The 21630-nt window shown below is 43.8% G+C and overlaps 1 protein-coding gene across 3 annotated transcripts in view; it reads left to right on the forward strand.

Moving 5' to 3' along the window:
* The first annotated feature begins 1192 nt into the window (after nt 1–1192).
* RNF38 (ring finger protein 38) overlaps nt 1193–21630 on the forward strand; it is a 129458-nt gene continuing 109020 nt past the window's right edge. The window contains exons 1-2 of one of the 3 annotated variants that reach the window (XM_049796327.1): nt 1193–1813; nt 17582–17662. In XM_049796327.1, the coding sequence (XP_049652284.1) occupies nt 1285–1813; nt 17582–17662 (610 nt within the window). In that variant the 5' untranslated portion in view covers nt 1193–1284. The remainder of the gene's footprint in view (nt 1814–17581; nt 17663–21630) is intronic. The other 2 variants (XM_049796328.1, XM_049796332.1) reach the window with 2 other exon arrangements.

Here is a 21630-nt window from a genome sequence, read left to right on the forward strand (position 1 = left end):
GTGATTTTTCTTTCCTGAAAACCAAACCCAACCGGATTGGCTCGGCAAACACAGCTTAGCTCAATTCAGACACGCATGCACCCATATACAGGGACATTCTCATTACTTCAAGAGAAACCCTTAGTTGCACTCCTGGTGTCTTCTCACGCAAACGGCCTAGCTCGCATAATGCTTATCTAACAACAGAGCAACAAACCGTCATTCCCGTGGCAAATTAAGGCGTTTACCGACATTTCTGGGGTTTTCGGCATAAACCGGCAGGCGGAGGGAGTTTGCCCCTGTACCGTGAGCGGCCGGCACCTACCGCGCCCCGCTGACGCCTTCCAAGCAGACGGCAGTGTGGGGCAGTCCCCGGTCCCCACACGTACCTATCAGAGCCGATTCCGGCCGGCCGGATACTCCTCGCCGCCCAGCGACAGCGCCGGGAAAGAAAGCGCCGCTCTCCCGGCCCGCAGGAGCCCCGCCCGCCCTCTTCTGGGCCGCCGCTACGCAGCGTCCGCGCGCCACCGGGCCCGGGCGCAGCCCCTGCAATCGCCCGGCCGTCCAATCGATGGCGGCCTTTGCCCCCCTCCCCCCCGGGCGGTCGCCGCCGCCGAAGCACCGTGCTGCTTCGGTGGGCGGGAGGGAGCGCGCAGCAGAGGGCGGGCGGCGACGAGGCCCCCGCACGCCACCAACCCGAAGGGCCCGTGGCGGCGCCCGCGCCTAGCGGCCCGCAGAGACGGAACGCGACACCGGGCGAGGATGATTCCGGGCTCTGCGCGCAGGGTCTGCTCGGGGCGGACTGAGGCCCGCTGGGCCCCGGGGGGTCCGGCCGATGGCAGCGCGCGCCCCAGTCCCCCTCCCCCGCCTGGCCGAAGGGGCGGCGGGAGCACCGCCACCATAAAGGGCGGCTGGCTGCCGCGCTCGCTGCGGGTCGTCGCGCTTTGCGGCACCGCTGTTGCGAGCGGCCTCGGCCCCACGGGAGCCGAGCGGCCTCGGGCAGGCTCCGGGCCGCCGGCGGCGCGCTGAGCGCTCCCGGCCGCTGGGGCGGAAGAAGGGAGGGAGGTAGGAAGCAGGCAGGCAGGCGGGCGGGGAGACTTTCTCCTCGGCAGCGAGTCGGGTGGCGCCGGTAGCTTCTCCGCCGGGGCAGGCGGCACGCCTCCGCTGCCCGGCTGAGGGCTGCGCCCCAGCTGGAGGCTCCCCATGGCGCCCACGTGCCCTCGCTGGCGCTGACCGCTCCTCCGTCTTCGCGGCGGTGCCGCTCTCGGGAAGGCGGGAGCCGCCGGCTGGCCGGAGCGGGGAGCGATGCCTGTCGCCGCCCGCTCAGCGCCCCGCGGAGCGCAGTCCGACGCCCGCTTCCTCGCCCCTGCCCGCTGGCGGGACAGCGGCGCCGCTCCGCGCGGCGGGGAGAGCGGCGGCGAGCGGCCCCAGCCCCTCCGCCAGGCAGGCGAGGCGGGCCGGCGCGGCAGATGGGTGGCTTCTTCCGCCGCCCCCTTCCTGCCTTCCTTCTCCTCCCCTCCGCCGCCCCCCGTCTCCTCCGCTGCCTCCTCCCCCGCTGCCGAGGCCGCCGCCGCCGCCTCCGCCTCCCCCTCGGCTGCCTGCCTCCTCCCGGCACCCCCCCGCACCCGCGCTCGCTCCCGCTGCGGCTTCCCCGGACTCGCCATGAGCGGCGGTGCCGCTCGCTTGCCGCCGCCCCCCGCCCTCTGCCCGCCACCGCCGCCGCCCCTCCACGGGCCGAGCCTGCCGGAGCCAGGAGCACGCAGCCAGGGCCGGGGTAGCCCCGCCGGCCACGGCGCACCCCGCACCGCCCCGGGCGCCAGAGGCCCGCCACCAGGTGAGCGGGAAGGGGGCCCCGCGGGAGGGGGAGTAGTTCGGGGCGCCTCGCCCCCGCCCGGCAGCGCAAGCCGTCCCAGAGGGCCTGGAAGTTGTCCTCCGCAGCGCCCGAAGTCGCGGCCGCCCCGAGGGGTCCGTCCCCCGCTGGGGGGTGAGCAGTGGTACAGGACAGAGGAGAAACTCCCGCTGGCCGCAGCAGAGCGGGGGCTGCCGACAGGCCGTGCGTCGCCCGGCCAGCCGCGGGTGCAGGGGGCCCGCTGCGCATCGGTGGCCGGCGCGGCGATGGCTTCTTTCCTCGCTGGTTGGGATGCAACGTTGCGAAGCGCGGGCGGTCAGCGGTCGCTGGGGCTAGGGGTGTTCGCCTCCGGTCGTCGTACCGCTGCCAGCGCTTACCCGCCCTGCACCCCCGTCTGTCGGCCGTCGGTGCGGCCGGAGGGGTTGCGCTGCGCTGGGCGTCGGTGCTTGCTCTCCCTCGCCGCGGCGGCGGCCGCGTCTTATGCGAGGCTTTGGTGTGGCGTGCCCTCGGCAGCAGCGGGGCCTGGCCGGCCCTGCCCGCACTCCCTCCTCCCTGCAGCGGCCCCCGGCCCGCAGCTTCTGCCCTCGGGCTTTGCGGGGCGCCCGCTGTGCCGCGCTCCTGAAAGGTCTTGTGGGGGGCGGGATGTGTGCGTGTCCGTGTCCCTGAATCAGGCTCTGCCCCTCGGCAGCGGGCTGCCGGTAGCTGTGGGGATCCACGGTTTACGGCGGCACGCCAGCTGAGGTTCCTGCATGTAGCTCCGAAGTGCTTTGAAAGTCAGATTGCCTCTGTGGGAACCCCGGTTGAGGGGTCCCTTTGGAGCCCTCAACAGCTGCCCTTTAAACGTGTTCTTGAGGTTTCTGTTAGAAACTGCCTCTGCTGCAGGATCTGTCTGAGGAGCTGGTTTGGGGCATGTGGTTCACTTGTCCTGGAGCCACAATCTTTTCATGGCTGAGGTCTCAACACGTGCGTTGATGTGCTTATTGTCAAACACCAGAGCCACTTCCAGGACTGCACTGGAGTTTCCCGCATGCTTAAATTTAAACGAGTGTGAGTCCCTGTGCTCTCAGGACTGGGGCCTCAGATGTTTTCCTAGGTTGTTGTTTGTGAATTGCAGCAAGAATTAAACTGTTTATATATATATATATATATGAAGTTAGTAATTAGGAAGTGGTATGGGAGAATGACAGAAACCAAGACATTGTTCTTTGGGCCTGGAGGGTGAAGAAATGAGATACCTACTTTTCTTAGAATGTTTTTTTTAGTGGTGCTCATGTCTTGGGGACTTACGTGGATAACTTACAGGAGTTTGCAGTATGGGTGTTTATACTGATGGAAATGTGACTCTAAAATGAAGTAGGTTTTATAGACCTCTTATAGACCTGCCTATATTATAGTAGGTTTTATAGTTCCTCTTGAAATTTGTTGTTGACAGCATATGGAAGGATTACCATGCAGAAAGATGAGGAAGAACTCAAATTTTACCCTTGAATTGTATTACATAGCTCAAAAACAGCTTTTCCTGTGTGCTGAGACCACAGAGCACATGGGGAAGATCAGTCCCTCCTGTCTCGGTATTTGGGCCTTCCAAATAAAATACAGAGGAGAAAAATATTCTTCCAGTATAGGTGATCTGGAAATGGAGGTTTTACCTGATGAAGCTGTATTTCAACTTCTTGTTTTAAAATTGCTTGGACATTCTTGTGTAGACAATGACCTTATCTTAAAGCCTGACCTCAAAACCTTTCCTAACCTTCCCACGCTCTTAAAAGTTCAATAGACAAATTGACCTAGTATGCTACTATTGGGAGATAAAAGCTTTTGTATTTCCCATGATTTGGAAAATCTTTGTGGAGAAAAGAACTATAACCCTTATGTAATGAATTCATCATAGGCCTAATGTACAAAGACCTTACTATTGGATTAGGGAATGCTGAGCTTTTTCTTCTCCAAAAACTAAAAGGGCCTTTTGGGTTCGTACTGAAGTTTTGGTGTTCACTAGCACAAATCCTGTGCTTAAAAGTCCTGTGCTTAACAGTAACTGGAATAGTAAGAAGCAGTTTGCTCAAAAGAGCTCTTGCAGATGCCCAAGTTAAATGATTTAAGTTTTACAATATACTTAAGTCACTGTGGCAGGTGAATGTTTGTGATCTCAAAAATACATAAAATGTTTTCATGTGGTATGATCTCTGGTTCATCTTCTAATTTTGAGGTAAATGTCATAATTTACAGACAAATACAGGAGTTTTCTAGACTAGGGATGAGAAATGTTGTGGGTTTTTTCCTCCAAAGGGAAAGACTGTTATTCTGACATTGTGAAAATCTGCCAAATATTTGCCACCAGAGGAAAAAATGCACCAAACTCTGGCATCAGGGCTGAACTTGGATTGTTTTGCTGTGCATCCTCTCAGTCATGCTCTTGAAAGCAGTAGTTTCCTGTTGGTGGTCCTAACATATTAACTTTTGATAAAAACTGTATTGTGATCTGGTCTTCAAATTAGGGGTTAGTGAAATTACTGTAGTTTATAAGCAAGGTTGAGAGAATGTTTACTATTTCTTTTCCCCCAGCAGAAGAATGTTTAGTGATGGCTGGTTCTTATTTTGTTGTTGTTGTTGTTTCTTCTGTATTTTTCTCCCAAACAGCATGTGTCAGCAGAAGAGAAACTCTCTATGCATGGCTGTCAAATTAGTGAAAGAATATTAGACCAGAAAATGCTGCACTGAAGAGCTGATTCTTTGTTTCATTCAGGAAATTGATCCTGATCTTAAGAGGCACTTCACCTTCTGTAAAGTTCTTTGCCTCCATTGGGGTATATGCATCTCCTCAGTAAAAAAGAGAAACCCACCTAGAGGCAAGACTGTCAGCTAGGAAAATAAAAGTGTGTTTGTAGAGGAAATTCTTAGACCTTTTCAGCTTCACTTTTTTTGTAAGGTCTGTATTAACATTCTCAGGTTTTGCAGCATTTGGAAAGGAAAGATGGCTCCTGAAGGCTGCGGTATACTTAAGATACTAATGTAAGCAGCTTTTCTCTTAAACATCTTTGTTACGCACATCAGCTATTTGGATGTCATCTGGTAAATTTTGCTAAATTTAATTAATATTGCTTGCCCTCCTTATGTTGCAAAGTCTTTACTTAGAATAACTTTAAAATTACTAAGATGCCCATGAGGCTAAGTCATATCAGAAAATATCTTTAAGAGGAGTAATGAGAGGTGCTTATTTAGGCAGATAACTAGGCATCTGCTAAGCCTTTTGGTTTGGAGAAGCTGAAACTGCTGATGAAAGGATCAGTGCCAGTTTTCAAACATATGCATAACTGCAGAATATGAGGGGATGGTCTTGCTTGTAAAGATGGTACTAAAGTGCTGATTAAGTGCAGTAGAAAGCTGTTTGAATTCATAGTGATTCTGCCTAATGCTGTATATGCTATGCAGTTGTAATGTAAGTACTAAAACTCCTTGTATGTTCATATTGACACATGTAAGCTTTTGTGCCTTTAGCAGTTGTCCATAGTTATACCATCTATGCGTGGTATGTGTTGTTTTGTTCTCAAACTGGAAAGCAGTTACTGTGGCTTTATAGTGAGTGTCATATATAATTCTGGTGTGCCTGGAGATAGATGCAAGTTTTCTGATTTATGTCACAGTGATGCCTTCACAGCTTTATAACTGTGTAAAATAAAGCAAGATGGAAAGATAACTTATTAGTAAAAACAACTGAAGCACATTCAGCATGTGGATGATTTTCAAGAGTTGCAATTGATTTTGATAGATTAAAAACAAGCAAACAAAAAAGCTCCCAAACTGGAAACTAGTATTGCAGCACTGTTATTTTAATTCGGTTAAAGTGCAGTGTTCCTAAGTAAAGAAGTGGTTTGGTGGTACCTCTTGGTTAGAATTACTACAATATTGTAAACCTGTTACTGTGCATGTTTATTGGGTAGAACTAATCTCTTTTGGATGCTAGATTATAATTACCTTTAGTATCTCAGGATTATTTGTTATAATGTTGGTGTGTTGGTTTTGCTAGTTTTGAATTATAAAGGAAGACAGAAGGCTTTGTTTTTTACATAAAGTAGTTGTACTCTGAATAGATTCTAGTAATCATGGAATTAATGTTAGCAGACATACATTGAATGTTTATTTCAAGAAGTTAGTTACCACAGAAATGACTTGCATATTTATGGGATTAATTTGGGAAATAATTGTTAGGGAAGTATATTTGCATTTATTTTCAGATAACATACATTTGTTTTAAGTCATTCTTTGTGACTACTCTATGGCTTTATTTTTTATTTCACTTTGACTTTCTTTGTGTCATGGTTTAACCCCAGCCATCAACTAGGAACCACACAGTCACTTGCTCACTCCTTGCCCTCCCCTGGTGGGTTAGGGAGGAGAATTGGAAAAAAAAAGTAAAGCTCGCGGGTTGAGATGAGAATGATTTAATAACTGAAGTAAAATAAAATATAATACTAACAATGATAACAATATAATAATAATAACAACAATAATAATTGAAAAGGAATATGATGTAAAAAAAAGAAAAGACAAGTGATGCGCAATGCAGTTGCTCACCACCCTCTGACCAATGCTCGAGCAGCGATTCCCCCGTCCTGGCCAGCTCCCTGCAGTTTATATACTGAGGATGATGTTCTGTGGTATGCAATATCCCTTTGGCTAGTTTGGATCAGCTGTCCTGGCCATGCTCCCTCCCAGCTTCTTAATTTAGGATAAACACTACTTAGCAACAACTAAAACATCAGTGTGTTATCAATATTATTCTCACACTAAATGCAAAACACACTGTACCAGCTACTAAGAAAATTAACTGTGTCCCAGCCGAAACCAGGACACTTTGGTAGATTAATATGTAGTACTTATATGAACTGGAAACAATACTTTTATGGTCTGAAATTGTTCTATGCCATAAATGCACTCTATGAAGTTATTTTGGAGGTACGCTTTTTAGGTGCCAGCACCAACCAGCTCAATTGAATGCTAGCAAATGTTGATATTTTCCCCCTGACATAAGTATTTAAAGATAGTGTGAGAATGAGATAAATGTATTTTAAGGAAAATTCATAAAACAATATGCAGATCTTTTAATTGTAGTTCTTGCAGTATGAACAACTTGATCCTTGCTTATACTGGCATGTTTCAAATATAAAATATGCAGGAGCACAGAAATGAAAAATTCCAAATTTTCCTTACAGTACAGTTTAATAATAGGAAAAAAGACCAGAGATAAGAATTTAATTTTGAAATGCATCCTCTGCTTTGCAACATCTGCTTATGAAATAATCTAAATTATCCTTTTGGTCTAATCCATCAAGATACTAGTTATTGTCAGTATCTGTTTGAACTGGGTGACCTGCTGGAACTGATCCTTCAGCTGTCAGAAGGACTATTGAGTTTGGGTGGCTACACAGAAAAACATAATACAGAGCTGCAATGTAGCTGTCAATTGATTTGGTTTGTAAACTCACCCATCCTTTGTTAACTACTGCCTTGGCTAAAAGTTGTTAAATGCCTAGAAAATGGGGGTGATATTAATTTTCATTAAGAGGGAAAGTGTTAGATATGAGTGTATGTTGATTTTTCTACTGGTGTCACTCCACAGGCATTAGTGAAGGTGGCATGGATTTGCAGCTGAAAAGCAATTTAGGTCTGACAGTACAGAGTTTGTCTGGCTTTGAAACTGATGGTCTCATCTCATTTAAAGTAACTAATAACAGATGATTTAATGTGCAGTATGGTCTCAGTTCAAAGAGAAGAAATGCCACGAAAAATTACAAGTATACACATATATATGTATGAGCGTGTATTTGCTTTGTTCATGTCCTAACAGTTCCCTCTTAATGTCTTCATGATTTTTCTGTATTTAATGACAGTGCTACAACACTTGCATTTTCGTATCCATCTGAATTTTGCATCCCAGGCACATCACGTGCTATTAGAGCCTTGAGCTATTTCTTTCCAAGATGAAATTACTACAGAAAAAAAGTTAGGCGCATAGTGTGTTTCGTGCTTTTGCTGCTTCATATTCTCACTGCTGGACCCATGCTTTCAGGTGGGTGTAGAGACTGAAGAGTCAACATTCTTCTCAACACAGTTTAAGTATATTTGCCTTGTCACAAAAAGATTAAAATGAGAAATTGCTTTAAAGAATATTAGTAAACATGATTGTGAACATTGTAAAGTCTTGGAAAAGCTCTGCTCAATTAAAAAATAAAGTTGGGGTTTTTTTCCTTGACTACAGCACTTTTTTTTCACCTACACATCATCTTGGCAAAATGATATCTACACATGCACAGAATCTTTTTGCCCCATGTTTTTTTTCCTGAGAAAAATAGGTTTAAAATCTTTTTCAACCAATAGCACTGCAGCTTTTTTTCTTAGTTCTTGCACCTCAGATATTTTAAGTGGTATCTCATATGGCATCTGCTTCATATCAGAAGTTCAGATGGAGGTGTGTCATCTAATAAGAGTTGTCAATGTGATGCAAGATGTGGGTGGGATAACAAGAAGGTAGAGTACCAAAACATCAGAGAGCATCATATGAAGTTAGCAGTGGGAGCTCCCTTTGCATGAATATTTTAACATGATGGGGCTACTTTCTCCCACCTTTGTTTATCTGGGTTTTGTTTGGTTTGTTGTGTTTTTTTTCTAGTGCAGGGTGGTGGGGTTTTTTTAACACCTTCTGACTGCATTCTTCTATGCTTATTCTAAACTATTGTTTTCTTCTTTGTTTGTGTGATGCTTGGTTGTTAGAATTCTCTGAATGAGGAAAAGATTTTCCATTCTTGAGGGGAAAAATACTGTTGTTCTCTGGTAAATAAAATTAAAATAAAGCTTCCTTCTGGAAGTCACTTGATGTGTAATGCACAACAAAGAATGCGTACTTCACTTTATTTAGGGAAAGATGCAGGAAGTGGTTTTTGAAATAATAAGTCATAGGTATTCTCAGAAGTATTTTAAGCAAGTGCAGTCTACAGCATTTTTGTTTTCTGAGCTTCTCAAATGCACACACATGCTCCAAATGTTCATTCTTAAAACACCCTTCCCTAGATCTTTCTTAGTTGAGAGCCTGGCATCCTAGCTCTAAGCTCCTGGATTGCTGTTCCCATTATCACTGGCACTGTGTTTAGGTTGAGCCTCTGCATCCTCCCACTCATGCAAGCCCTTTGCAGCCATGATGTATGAAAAAATAACACCTGTGATCAGTCTGTTGGTGGTAAAGTGTGTCAAGATGTTTCCCTGATCTCTCTTGTAATGACTGGGGACTGGGGTTCTTGTGGTGGTTAAACCCCAGTCAGCAACTAAGCATCACGCAGCCGCTCACTCACCACCCCACCCCACCCCCCGCAGTGGGATGGAGGAGAAAATCGGGAAAAGTAGTAAAACTCGTGGGTTGAGAATAGAACAGGAAAGAAGAAACTAATGATAATAATAACAGTAATAAAATGACAATAGTAACAATAAAAGGATTAGAATATACAAATTATGCACAATGCAATTGCTCACCACCTGCAATCAATGCCCAGTTAGTGCCCGAGCAGCAATTCCCCCCCCCCGCCCCAGTTCCTATACTAGATGTGACGTCCCATGGTATGGAATACCCTGTTGGCTAGTTTGGGTCAGCTGCCCTGGCTGTGTCCTGTGCGCCAACTTCTTGTACCCCTCCAGCTTTCTCACTGGCTGGGCATGAGAAGCTGAAAAATCCTTGACTTTAGTCTAAACACTACTTAGCAACAACTGAAAACATCAGTGTTGTCAACATTCTTCTAATACTTAACTCAAAAACATAGCACTGTGCCAGCTACTAGGAAGACAATTAACTCTATGCCAGCTGAAACCAGGACAGTTCTGCATCCACACGGATAATCTATGTTGTTTGCTGCATTGTCCAGCAGCTGGCGTGGTTTTCTTGGACATGGGCTGTCATAATAATGAGCCTTCAATGAAATGTAGTATTTCAGAGCTCACAACTCTAAGCATTTGGGCTTGGTCACTGTCTTCTGGGACAATCCCAAATGGGAAATTATAATCTTAAAAGAAGATATATTCCATCACTTTAGTTGCAAAAAAAAATAATAATAATCGGAAGAGCTTACTTAAGTCTTTCATTGAAATTTTGTTCTTTTGCATAATGTACACAACTGTAGCACAAGGGTATGCAGCCAGTATCAAAAAGAACATTACTTACACTGTTAGAGGGTGTTTATGATTTTTTCTTGTATCCCTTATGAATAAAGGACTTGCACTTTTTCCTCCAATACTACTGATTTGTGCTCCAGCACACATTTTCTTTGGAAGGAGGGCAGGAGGAAGGTTGTTATTTATTTTCTGCCAGTCTGTATATTAAGGAGTAAAGTATGAATTCTGTGAATCTTTTTAAAATACTTCATAATCCGCATACCTGGAAAATTGCCTGTTAGGAAGACTACCCTTAAATGGTTTAAAAATTGCTAAAAGCCATACACAGTATTTGTTCACATGACTTCTATTTGTATGAGAGCCTGGGGAGTGGCTACTAAAGCACAAAGCATGGCTAGTAACGTCAACTGTGTATATAGAACAGTTGGGTCTGTTGGAGAATACATGGAACAGCACGAGTGCTGTATGATTGAACCGGCACCGAGGAACTGCAGCATACAGTTTGAAGACATTTGCTGCATGTTTTTTTTTTTAGCACAGCTGAAAGTTATTCCCCCTTTATCTTTTGCTGCTTTGCACCTGGCATATGGTCAGGTTCCAAAGTGAAAACATTAGAGATTTAAATTTACTATCTGCTTGGGTTCTTACTTGGTGAAGATTGGGTTTTTAGGCACATGGATACTTCTGCCTTCATTAAGAGCATGTGCAAATGTTTGCAGGATCTGAATTGTGATTTGGTGGGGTTTTTTTCTTCCCCTGCCTACGGGTCGACATTTTTAAGTGATTTTTTTTTTTTTTTAATTCCCCTTTAAAACATGTTTATCTGCCTATTTTTAGTGTGTGCAGCCTTTCTGTATGAAACTTATGTGTGGCATCACTTTCTTTCCTGTTTGTAAATTGATGTGCCAGCAAGCCAAGCAGGAGTAAGCAGTAGCTTTTGTAAAGAATTTTTGTGCAGTTATAGTAGTAGGTTATTGAGCCTTTTGGCTTAGAAACCCTGGGAGTGTATGATCCTTGTGGTTTGTCTGTGGTTTTGAGCAAGATTACATAAAGTGTTTATTATATGATCTGAAAATTGCTTTTGCAGATGATTTTGGAGGTTGGATACAGGTTAGACTTCTGAGCAGTTTCAGAAATTTCCTCTGAGTTTTGGAGGCTTGGGAGTGAAGGCTTTTAGCCACTGGTGTGGGAAGTGTGTTGAAACTTAAGAAATCTGTGACTGTGCTTGTAAAGTAGTAAAGCAGCAAATTGTGGTACATGCTGCAGTGGCATACTTCAAGAAAGTGGGAGTCAGGATACATTTGATGTTGTTCATAGGTGTCTATTGAGTTGGACTGAAGAAGTGAGTGAGAAACACCCAGAAAAATATTCCTTTCTTCATTAAAACTTAATTTCATTTTTAAAACATTGGCTGTCTCTTGTGCTTGTAGGGTCTTTCACTTGCTGACTGTGTAATATTTTGGTTGGTCATCCATGATGCTATGCCATAGAAGTGTGTATACAAGTCCTTGTTTAAACTAATAATCTGCAACAGTTTTGGATTAATAAAAAGTTAAATGGGTTCATTTTTCTCTTCCTAATTTTAAATTAGTCTAAGGGTGAGGTAATTTGGTCATCCTGAATGACCCTGAGTTTGGTGGTTGAGTCAGTTACATTCTGAAAAGCACACTGGAGTTCTCAGGAGAAAATGCTTAGCCAGTCTGTGAATTCATAATATGCTGGTTAGCTCCTAGTCTAGAAAAATGGATGTTCTTTTTTCTTTTTTTGGAGGGTGGGGGGAGTGGTGGAGGGGATGGGACATAAGTCTTATTGATCCTGCTTTTATGCAGTGAGATACAAAAGGTGCTAATAATGAAGCATTTGAATGTTGAGGAAAAATAACTTAAAGGATTTGTTGCATTTTGGCCACTTTTTTTAAAAAGGGCATAGTGAACATGAGGGATTAGGGAAGAGCTATGGAAGTGGTAAATAAGGTAAAAATCATACAACAGTGGCTAGGATGGTGTCACCTTATAAACTTGAAAAAAACCCTCCTATTACTGAACAACATATCCTTCTGGCAGAATAGTGGTCCTCCAGCTAGTTCACAGATTACACCATGAATGTGGGGACATGTTGGTATGCTGGGGGGCAGGTGTGCTATTCAGAGGGACCTTGACAGCCTGCAGAATTGGGGACCTCATGGCATTCAACAAAGGCACATGCAAAGTCTTGCACTGGGGCAGAGTAACTGTGTGCAAAAGGCCAGGCTGGGGGCGGAATGGGTGGGTAGCAGCTCCGCTGAACAGACAGGTACTGACTTGGTGGAGTGAGCTCGCTTAAGGACACCAAGATGGTGTAGGGGCTGGAGCATGTGACCTGTGAGGAGAGGTGGAGGGAACCAGGGTTGCACAGCCTGATGAAGAGATGGTTCAGGGGAGATCTCAATGCTCTCTACCCTTCTCTCATGGGTAGATGCAGAAAAGATGCAGCCAGACTCTTTCATGCTGTGAAGGCAAGAGGCTAGGAGTAGGACTTGGGCTGGAACACATGAATTTCTGGTCAGATATTTAGAAGAATTTTTTTCACCCTAGAGGTGGTCAAGCACTGGAGCAGAGAACCGGAGACATTTTGGAATTTGCAACTTTGAAGATACTCAAAATTTAGCCAAACAAGGTGCTGGAGAGCCTGCGCTGGATAGCCTACTCTAGATTGGCCTGGTTTGAGCAGGGGAATTGGATTAAGTGACCTCCAGCAGTCTCTTTCAAACTGAATAACTCTGTATGATGCTGTAGTAGGCATGTTACCTTTGGCGTGGGGATGCCTGCTTCAGGCACTGTAAATAGAGAAGTGACAGTAATTTGGGACTGGTTTAGTTGCACATGGTCAGAAGTGGTGGTGAGAACTCAATTTGCTTAGGCATCCAAGTGTCACTTCTGTTTTGGGAGATTTTTTTTTTTTTCCCAACCTTGATTTTTTCACCATGATCATCTTAACACAGTTCCTCCACACACACCCAAAAACACCTTTTGCAATGGATATTTTGTGTATAAATGCTTTTGACTAAAGCATCAATAGGTGTTTGTATTTAAAGGAGTGCTGAAAGCAGGGGTATGTTTCTGCCTCTCAACCCTTCTTCCTAACTTGCTTGCTGGTTTATGTACAAGCAGTCTGTTTTCTTCTGACAGACAAAAGCTTTTATTTTTTTAAGTCTTAGAAGTGCAGGGGATGTTGAGTCTTGTCTTTGATGTCATACTTGGTACACTTTCTTGGAAGGTGCCAGATAAATGAATTGAGAGATGTGTTGTTCAGTAATAGGAGGTTTTTTTTCAAGCTTATAGGGTATGTGAATATGTACAAATAAACAAATAATATGAAAGATATGCACTGATATATTTTCATTTTTTTCTGTTAGTCTTTACCTGATCAGTATTTAAGATGTGATGATTCTACTACAGCATAAATCTTCTATAGTATTTTTAGGGATAAATGGTACAAACAAGAATTCAGTCAGTAACATAAAATATGAGCATAGCAGAAAAGTAGGCAAAGAGCAAAAAACTGTGGTATAAGACCTCGTCAGGTTGCCTTCCCATGTAAATGTGGAGTTGGCATTCTATGTAAAGCTGTCATTCTTATTCTTTTAGTCCTGTTTCTGTGTAAATAGCTTCTGACTTTAGGGAGGCTCTCTGATTTCTTAAAAAGAATTGTATGAAATCAGTGGTTAAATACTAGATAAATTAGTCTGCCCCCTGAAGAAAACACTGTGAAGGGGGTTGATGCTGTTCTGTTTGGCTTACTGACCAATGGTCATATGTAGAGTTGCTGGGCAGTTAGCCAGTGATTTGCTTCCAAACAGCTGCGGTGTATGGTCTCTCTTAAAGGGACACAGGAAGGAATGGAGGGTATTAAGTAGGTATTAAGGGAGACTAGGGAAACCAAAGGAATTGCAGGGAATGGGAATTGTAAGGACTTAAGAGGGGAACTGGGTTATTGCAGGGAAGGAACATAAAAATACAGAACAAAAATCCATGAAACCCAGTTTTCATTAATTCCGGTGCTTATGTAACTACTGATTTCTTTTGAGGATCGCTCTTAAAACATCTGTGTCATAAAAGAGAATTTTCAAAGTAAATGAGTTGCCCATATTGTTGTGGACTTCTTTAATTTGAATTAACTGAAGTGTCATCTGTATCTCATTAACCAGCTGCACAGAGACTGTGTGGCAAGGATACCAGAATTTTCTGGAGTTTCCAAGTCTCTAGTTAGGTTGGGGCAAAAGTGGCCTTAAAACATTTTAAAGCAAAGACTTTTGCCATTTGTTTAATTTATTATTCTTTTAACATTTATGTTTCTGTGTTAGGTCGTGTTTGTTTCCTATCAGTTATTTTTTGGATGCTGTGCTTTCTGTTTGGGACTGATGTCCCAAGGAGACAAATGTTTCTAGTAGCTTAGCTCTTCCTTACCTCTGTGTTTCTCCCTTCTTTGCTGTTTTACCCTTTTGTTTTTTTCTCTCGAGTGTAGCAGTGACAAAAAGAGGAGTAGCAAAGAAGTCTAATAGTCTGCATCAGAAGGCAAGACATAGGAAATCATTCTATGATTGTATAAGGCCATAGGAGAGCTTCGTTTTCAAGGCACCATGTCTAGTTTTGGAGGCCTTTTCTGTCTCAAGGGATTTTAAAATTAAGGCAGATGGTCCAGCAAAGAGATAGCAAAATGATTGCCTACTGAACTATTTTTAATCTTCTAAAAATCATGAACTGAAACAATTTGGAGAAGAAATGCTGGCTAAATTTTATTGCATCTCTGTAGAGGGAGGGCCTAGAATGACCACTAAAGATTTTATTATCTCTATAGAGAGCAATAGATGAAAATACTTAAATACTTGTTAGTACAGTTGGGATGACTTCTGTTGAATGTCTGTGTACTGACATGCTTTGGTGTTTATTATCCAGCATCTTTGGAGTTAAGGCTTTAGGGTTTGTCTGTGCTAGAAAGTTATGCTGTGCTAACTTAATCTGTATAGCTAAAGTGGCAAAGATGGTCTTCTCAGACATGAAAGTGACTTTGAATTGCTCATTCTGGGAGAGTTTATCCTCTTCTGAGAGACAGGATAAGTCATTGATAAGAGCATTTTGGCCTGATAACCCATTATTCATGGGTTATAGTCACAGTTCACCTGGAGAATCACTGCTTACCAATACACTTGCCTGTTCTCTTATGTAGACCACCAGCTCAGAGGTGCTTGAAATTGAAAATTCCTAACAGTTATGTTTGGTATTGAAAAGAATTTCCAGCCATGTTGTGGACCCACATGGTGCCTTCTTGGAATACTTCAGCCCCCTTGTCCTGGCAGTCCATGTGATTGAAATTAAGAGGCAATTTCCTACAAAACATTTGTGGTTTATGCCTTTATCTTGCTTTGCCTAGCTTTTGCTGTCTTGGTTTTGTTGCTCCTTGTGTTCAAAAATTTTGTGTTCCTGTCGGCTCATTTGACAAGTCATGCTGGAGCTTCCTGGATTTGATCTCATGGCTTTCCCGGCTTTTTCCTTGTTTTTCCTACCTCCCAACCCAATTAAGCTTGTCGTTTTCAAGGCTATTGCTGAAGCAACAAATTTCAAAGTGTACTAAAAATACTTTGGTGGGCTTAATTGCACCTCTTGCACATTATTATGTTCAGCTTTCTTGTGGCCAATGGAACTGGTTTTGTCATCAAAGGAGCAGTGGCATCAAAATGAGAGTGCTATCACATAGCCTTAGGAAAGAGGAAACCAGGACATGTGGATATCTCTTCTCCAGGGCTATCCAGAGGTCTCAATGGAAAATATAGTTAGCAAGCTGAGGTTGAAGAAACACCTCTGGGAGACATGTTTCTGGGATGTGAAAGTGATTCTGAGCTCTGGTAAACAAAACACTGTCTTGCTCCCACTGTTTGGATTCCCTGTGAGGATTTTGTATGAATGCTGTCAAAACTGGGCTTAGCTTTGTTTTTATGTTGTTAACAAGGAAGGATTTTGCATGTGAAACAAACTGCTATTGTTATGAATTTATGACACAAAAAGAAGGGGAAGTGGATCTTGGTTTATGTATATACAAAAAAGAAATGTGGCTGGCTGATCTCTGGTTATGTCTGAACTCCTGGAGTTTTGCTCTGGGTATGGCATATTTTGTGTTGCAAAAACTTTGGTAGTGAGAGCTTAAATTTGAAGTTTACTCACCTAGGCAATGCAGATGTTACTTTCCAGAAAACATTGTGAAATAGAGCAGAAACACATAGGTTTTCAGGAGCAGATTTGCTTTACTGTCACCAGAAGTATAGGCATAATTCTTATCATCAACCATGAACACTCATGCTTCAACTTTGCAAATCGAGTATCATGAAAAGATAATTGATCTGTGGTGTATTGGTCTGTGTTTGTTGATTTCACTTGTTTATGCCTACATTAAAGGAAGCGTATGTGCTCTTGCACTGTGAGGTATGTATTTGGAAACATGGAGGCAAGAGATACTATTCCTGTAGACTTCCAAAAGTCTGGTGGCTGATCTTCATTACTATAGAGAGGCTACTAGAAGGCTTCCTTTTGCTTTTGGAGATGACCCAGAGGCTGTTGAAGTAGGAGCAGCCCTGAGAAAAGGGTAGTGTGCTGAAACAAAGATGGGTATCTCACAAGTCACAGGGTTGTTGTTCGTTCAAAGTCTCCTTTAAATATACATTTACATTTCTGTTGAATATTCTCTATTTTCCCACTTGCTATTACTACTGTTATTAGCATACTGATGCTCTCAAACAAGGGCTGAGAGTTCAAAACATGCACAACTGGTGAGAAATCCAGGGTCTTAGGTTCTAACACTCTTTTGCCTCGCATATTTTCAATTGTTCATTTGCAGCTGGAGACAAACACCCTGTGCATGTGGGAATGCTCACAGAAAGGCACATGAACTTACATACCTCAATATCTAAAACAGTCACCTCTGTATCTCTTAAAAAGATGACACATTCCTTGACTTCTGATTGCCTCAGTGCATTATTTATGGTGTAAAAAGAGGTACTGCTGAGGAGGAAACTGGCTCTGCAGCAACATAGCTTTATGTGTGTTGAATGCACTGTAGACTTTATGGGCTTTTTTGTGAACCTTGTCTACGATATATAACGCTACTAGCTAATGACTTGTTATTGGGACTGGGTGACCTGGCTACTTAAATACTTCATGAGATCTTGGCTTCAAATGAAATATGCCTTAAAAGTAAACTAGACTATATGTATGTTTTTACATCTGTGTGTATACATTGTGTGTAAATCTGAGAGCCCTGTGTTCTGGATTGGGTACAGGTGTGCCTTCATTAAAAGCAAAAGTGGTAATTGTTCAGTCGTATAAAGATACTCGTAGTAGCAGTCCCCATCAGAAGGAGTTAGTCACTTAAAATGACCTCATAGACTGAGTAAAACTGCAGTAACTTGCCCTCTTTCTCAAAGTCTTCATGTATCTGATAGAGTTTGAATTCAAATGGGTATTTTTGCTGCTAAGCTGCTAGATGAACAACTGAAAACTGCTGAGCTATGTGGATATGTGACTCGTACTGGCTGACGTGCATCTGTGTTGCTGCTTTTGCTTTCAGATGTTACCATGAGTATCAGTTGGAGCACAAGGAGCTATGGTAATAGGAGTGTTTGGGAGAGCTGGGTCTTGTTTGAGAAAGGTAAGAGTGTGATGGGACTGGGGGAACTCCTGACAGAACAGAGTGAGAGTCAGTGATAAGTAGCCAGGCAAGACCACCAGGAAATGAGATAGCTTACGTTCAAAGAAAAAAATACCAGAAGTTGAGAATTGGCAACTACAGAGAAGGAAACACCAAGAAATCCATTAGAAAGGAAAGTGTGCTGATTACTTCTGTAGCCTATTACTGAATTAGGAGACATGAAGAAAATTCCAGAGTGCAGTTCTTTTGTGCAGAACATAAAAAATTAGAAACTATGGAAACTAAAATGAAATCCTGTGGAGAAAGAAGATTATTATGTTGTGGTGAGTTAACTTTGGCTGGATGACAGGTGCCCACCAAAGTCATTCTATCACTCCCCCTCCTCGACTGGACAGGGGAGAGGAAATATGCTAAAAGGCTCGTGGGTTAGATAAGGACAGGGAGATCACTCAGTAAGTATAGTCACGGGCAAAACAGACTCAGCTTGGGGAAATTAATTTAATTCATTGTCAATCAAAAGTTAAGAGTAGGATAATAAAACCAATTCTTAAAACACCTTCCCCCCACCCCACCCTTCCTCCCAGGCTCAACTCCACTCCTGGTTCTCTCTACCTCCTCCCCCCTGGCGGTGCAGGGGAACAGGGGATGGGGGTTGGGGTCAGTTTATCACACCTTGTCTCTGCTGCTTCTTCCCCCTCAGGGGAGGAGGACTCCTCACTCTTCCCCTGCTCCACCGTGGGGTCCCTCTCACAGGAGACAGTCCTTCACAAACTTCTCCAGCGTGGGTCCTTCCCACGGGCTGCAGTTCTTCATGAACTGCTCTGGCCTGGGACCTTTCCACATGTGCAGTCCTTCAGGAGCACACTGCTCTAGCGTGGGTTCCCTGTAGGGCCACAAGTCCTGCCAGAAGACCTGCACCAGTGTGGGCCCCTCTCCATGGGGCCGCAGGCCCTCCCAGGAACCTGCTCCAGCACAGACTTCCCACGGGGTCACAGCCTCCTCCAGGCATCCACCTGCTCTGGTGTGGGGTCCTGCACAGACTGAAAGGTGGATATCTGCTCCACCATGGACCTCCATGGGCTGCAGGGGGACAGCCTGCCTCACCATGGTCTTCCCCATGGGCTGCAGGGGAATCTCTGCTCTGGCGCCTGGAGCATCTCCTCCCCCTCCTTCTTCACTGACCTTGGTGTCTGCAGAGTTGCTTCCTGTGCTCTTCTCTCTTGGCTGCTGTTGCACAGCAGTTTTTACCCCTTCTTAAATATGTTGTCACAGAGGTGCTACGACTGTCGCTGATGGACTTGGCCTTGGCCAGCAGCGGGTCCATCTTGGAGCCGGCTGGCATTGGCTCTGTCGGATATAAGGGAAGGTTCTGGAATCTTCTCACAGGAGCCACCCCTGTAGCCACCAGCTACCAAAACCTTGCCACATAAACCCAATACGAGGTGGCCTGGAATAAAGAAATCTGGAATTATTTACATAGATAACCAATGCACACAAACATTGCCTATCTGTATGTTGTTATCTGTCCTTTGACTGCACAAGGAATCTAAGCTCGTAATTTTGTCACAGCTCCAAGACAGATGCTTGAAGAAGGAAACACAACTATTTTACATAGGGTGTCCTGGGGCAAGATGAGGTGTATGAAGAGCTGGGTGAAAAAGCTCATGTAGGAGAGGAAAGTGAGCTTACCACCTTATATTGTTTTGTGTGTAATTACTTATGACTTAAGCAGTTTGCTGCCTAGAAAAGTTCTACAGCTGAAAAGGATAATGTATTTGATCCCAAAGGCAGTTTTTTCTGGCTTCCTCATCCTATAGCTTGCATGTAAAATTGAAAATGAGCTGCACAGCAGCCATTATTTTGAATAAAGAAGTGTGTATGTACAGAAGAATCCTACTGATGTTCTCTAGATTACTCACTAGTCAGAAATCTTAGGATACTGTAAGTTTGCCATGGGGGAAAAGTGTGGAATTGTAAAGAAAATAAAATTATGAAATTCAAAATGAAATGCTAAACCAAAACCTTTTGACATAGAGAGAGATTGATATATCGTCTCTTTTGCTTAGCTTTTGGGGGTTTCAGATTTTTAACTTTGCCCAGAAGGGTTCCAGAAAGTTTGGGGGGTTTTGTGGTGGTGGTGTTTTGTTTGTGTTTTGTGGGGGGTTTTTTCCACACAGCAGACAGAAAGCAACTGCAGGACTAATAAAGATGCAGAAATAATCCAGCTGTGTAAATGGAATGTAAACTGTAGTGTTCAGACTGATCTGTGATTTGCAGTAAAATCTACTTATGAGTGACCTAGTGCTCTGTCATTTGATAAAATTGCTGTGCTTTGTCTATTGTTTTGTAAATGCAGAATTTTTGTGTGTATTTTTGCAAGAATCTTTTAAGTGGATTGCATCTGTCTAATACCTATCTTGTGGTCAAATGTCAATGGCTGTGATGTTCAGCGTAAACTTCAGAAGGCAGTCACATCCATCACAAGGACAGAGGGAGCTTTGTTACATATTTTCATGTAAGGACAGAGGTCAACAAGGTTGTTGGCAGGAATGGAGAGTAATAAACTTTGCTCATCGGTGAAACCATGTCTCTGGAAGAGTGCATGGGTTTTATGAGTAAGGAGGAAAGGGAAATGGCTCTGTCCTTGTGCTTATAAGGAAGTACTCCCTTTGAGTAGTGTTTAGTTTGCATAGCAAGCAGAAATGATTAAGAACTCTTGTATTTGTAAGGATCAGTTGGTGTTGCTCTAGGTGACCCATCTTGTATTTAGTATTATGGCAAAAATTGGCCCATTTTGAGCCTTTTCAGAGTGCTGTGGTTTATCCAAGACATCAGTATTGTTTGAAGAAAATTTAATGAAATATTTGAAGGGATCAATTTTTCACTTGAATGAGTGGGTGTGTGACTTTTTCGTGAACTCTCAGGTAGGTGGTCCCACCAGGAAGCTTTTACCATGCTGATGCATGGTCTCTTCAGAGTAAAGAACACCATCTCTCCATCCATTGCTAGGAGTGTTTCAGTAGTGGGCAGTCTCTTTGTGCTGAGTGTCAGGCTTTGTGGCAAATCAGGAGAGGAAGGTGAAATCAGGACATGCTGCAAGAGCTGTTTTGGTTTGTGGTTTTGAGTGTTTGGCATTGGTTGCATAAAGGCAGGTAAGAACAGCTTTAGTCTTTCCAGAGTTCATAAAGCATTTAGTTTGTGTGTGTATGTTTTCTCTACTTCATGTCATGAAGCTCTGAATCAGGCATCCACCCCTTTATTAGCTATCTAGAAATAGTATAAGGAAAGTCCTAAAACTAACCATGTTTCTAAGGTCATAACTTCATGCACGCTTAAGCTGCAACTGGAATAGCAGAAAAAGATGCCCTTTATCACGTGGCTTCTGACCATCTTGCTCCTAAGTTGGATGAATGAACTGCTGCAATTTAACTAGCATTAGGTGTTAATGGAGGTAAATACCTTGTCCAGGTTCACTGGGTGTTCTTACAGATGCATAGGTACAGTATGTGAGAGGGCTGGAAGTGGCAGTGCTGCCCTAACATGGGATCAAGAAATGAAAACGAAGAGGTTGCAACCACTTCTTTTCAATCTGTGTAGTAACTTCTAGGTAGTGTTTGTTTCTGCCTCTCTTCATCCATTGTACCTGTTGGGTAGATTGCTAGGAGCACTGAGTAAGAGGGAGGGCTGCTGGCTACTACAATGTTGAATATAGAGATCTTTTATTTTTTCAATAATCTGAAACATTATTTGCTGTAACTAGTAATCTGTTTTGATAGTCTTTGGGGGGCTATTGGGATATAGATAGGTTGGGATATTGGGATATAGATTAAATTTTGGACAGACCCACACAGTAAGTAAGTGCTTTGTAAAAGTAAGTAAATAATGATGGCATTGATTTATTTATACTTTTGTCTGTTAAAAAAATTCCCCATGTGGAGATAATGATAGAGATAGCACCAATGATGGAG

This window comes from Accipiter gentilis, chromosome Z, assembly GCF_929443795.1.
Source record: "Accipiter gentilis chromosome Z, bAccGen1.1, whole genome shotgun sequence".
Lineage (NCBI taxonomy): Eukaryota > Metazoa > Chordata > Aves > Accipitriformes > Accipitridae > Astur > Astur gentilis.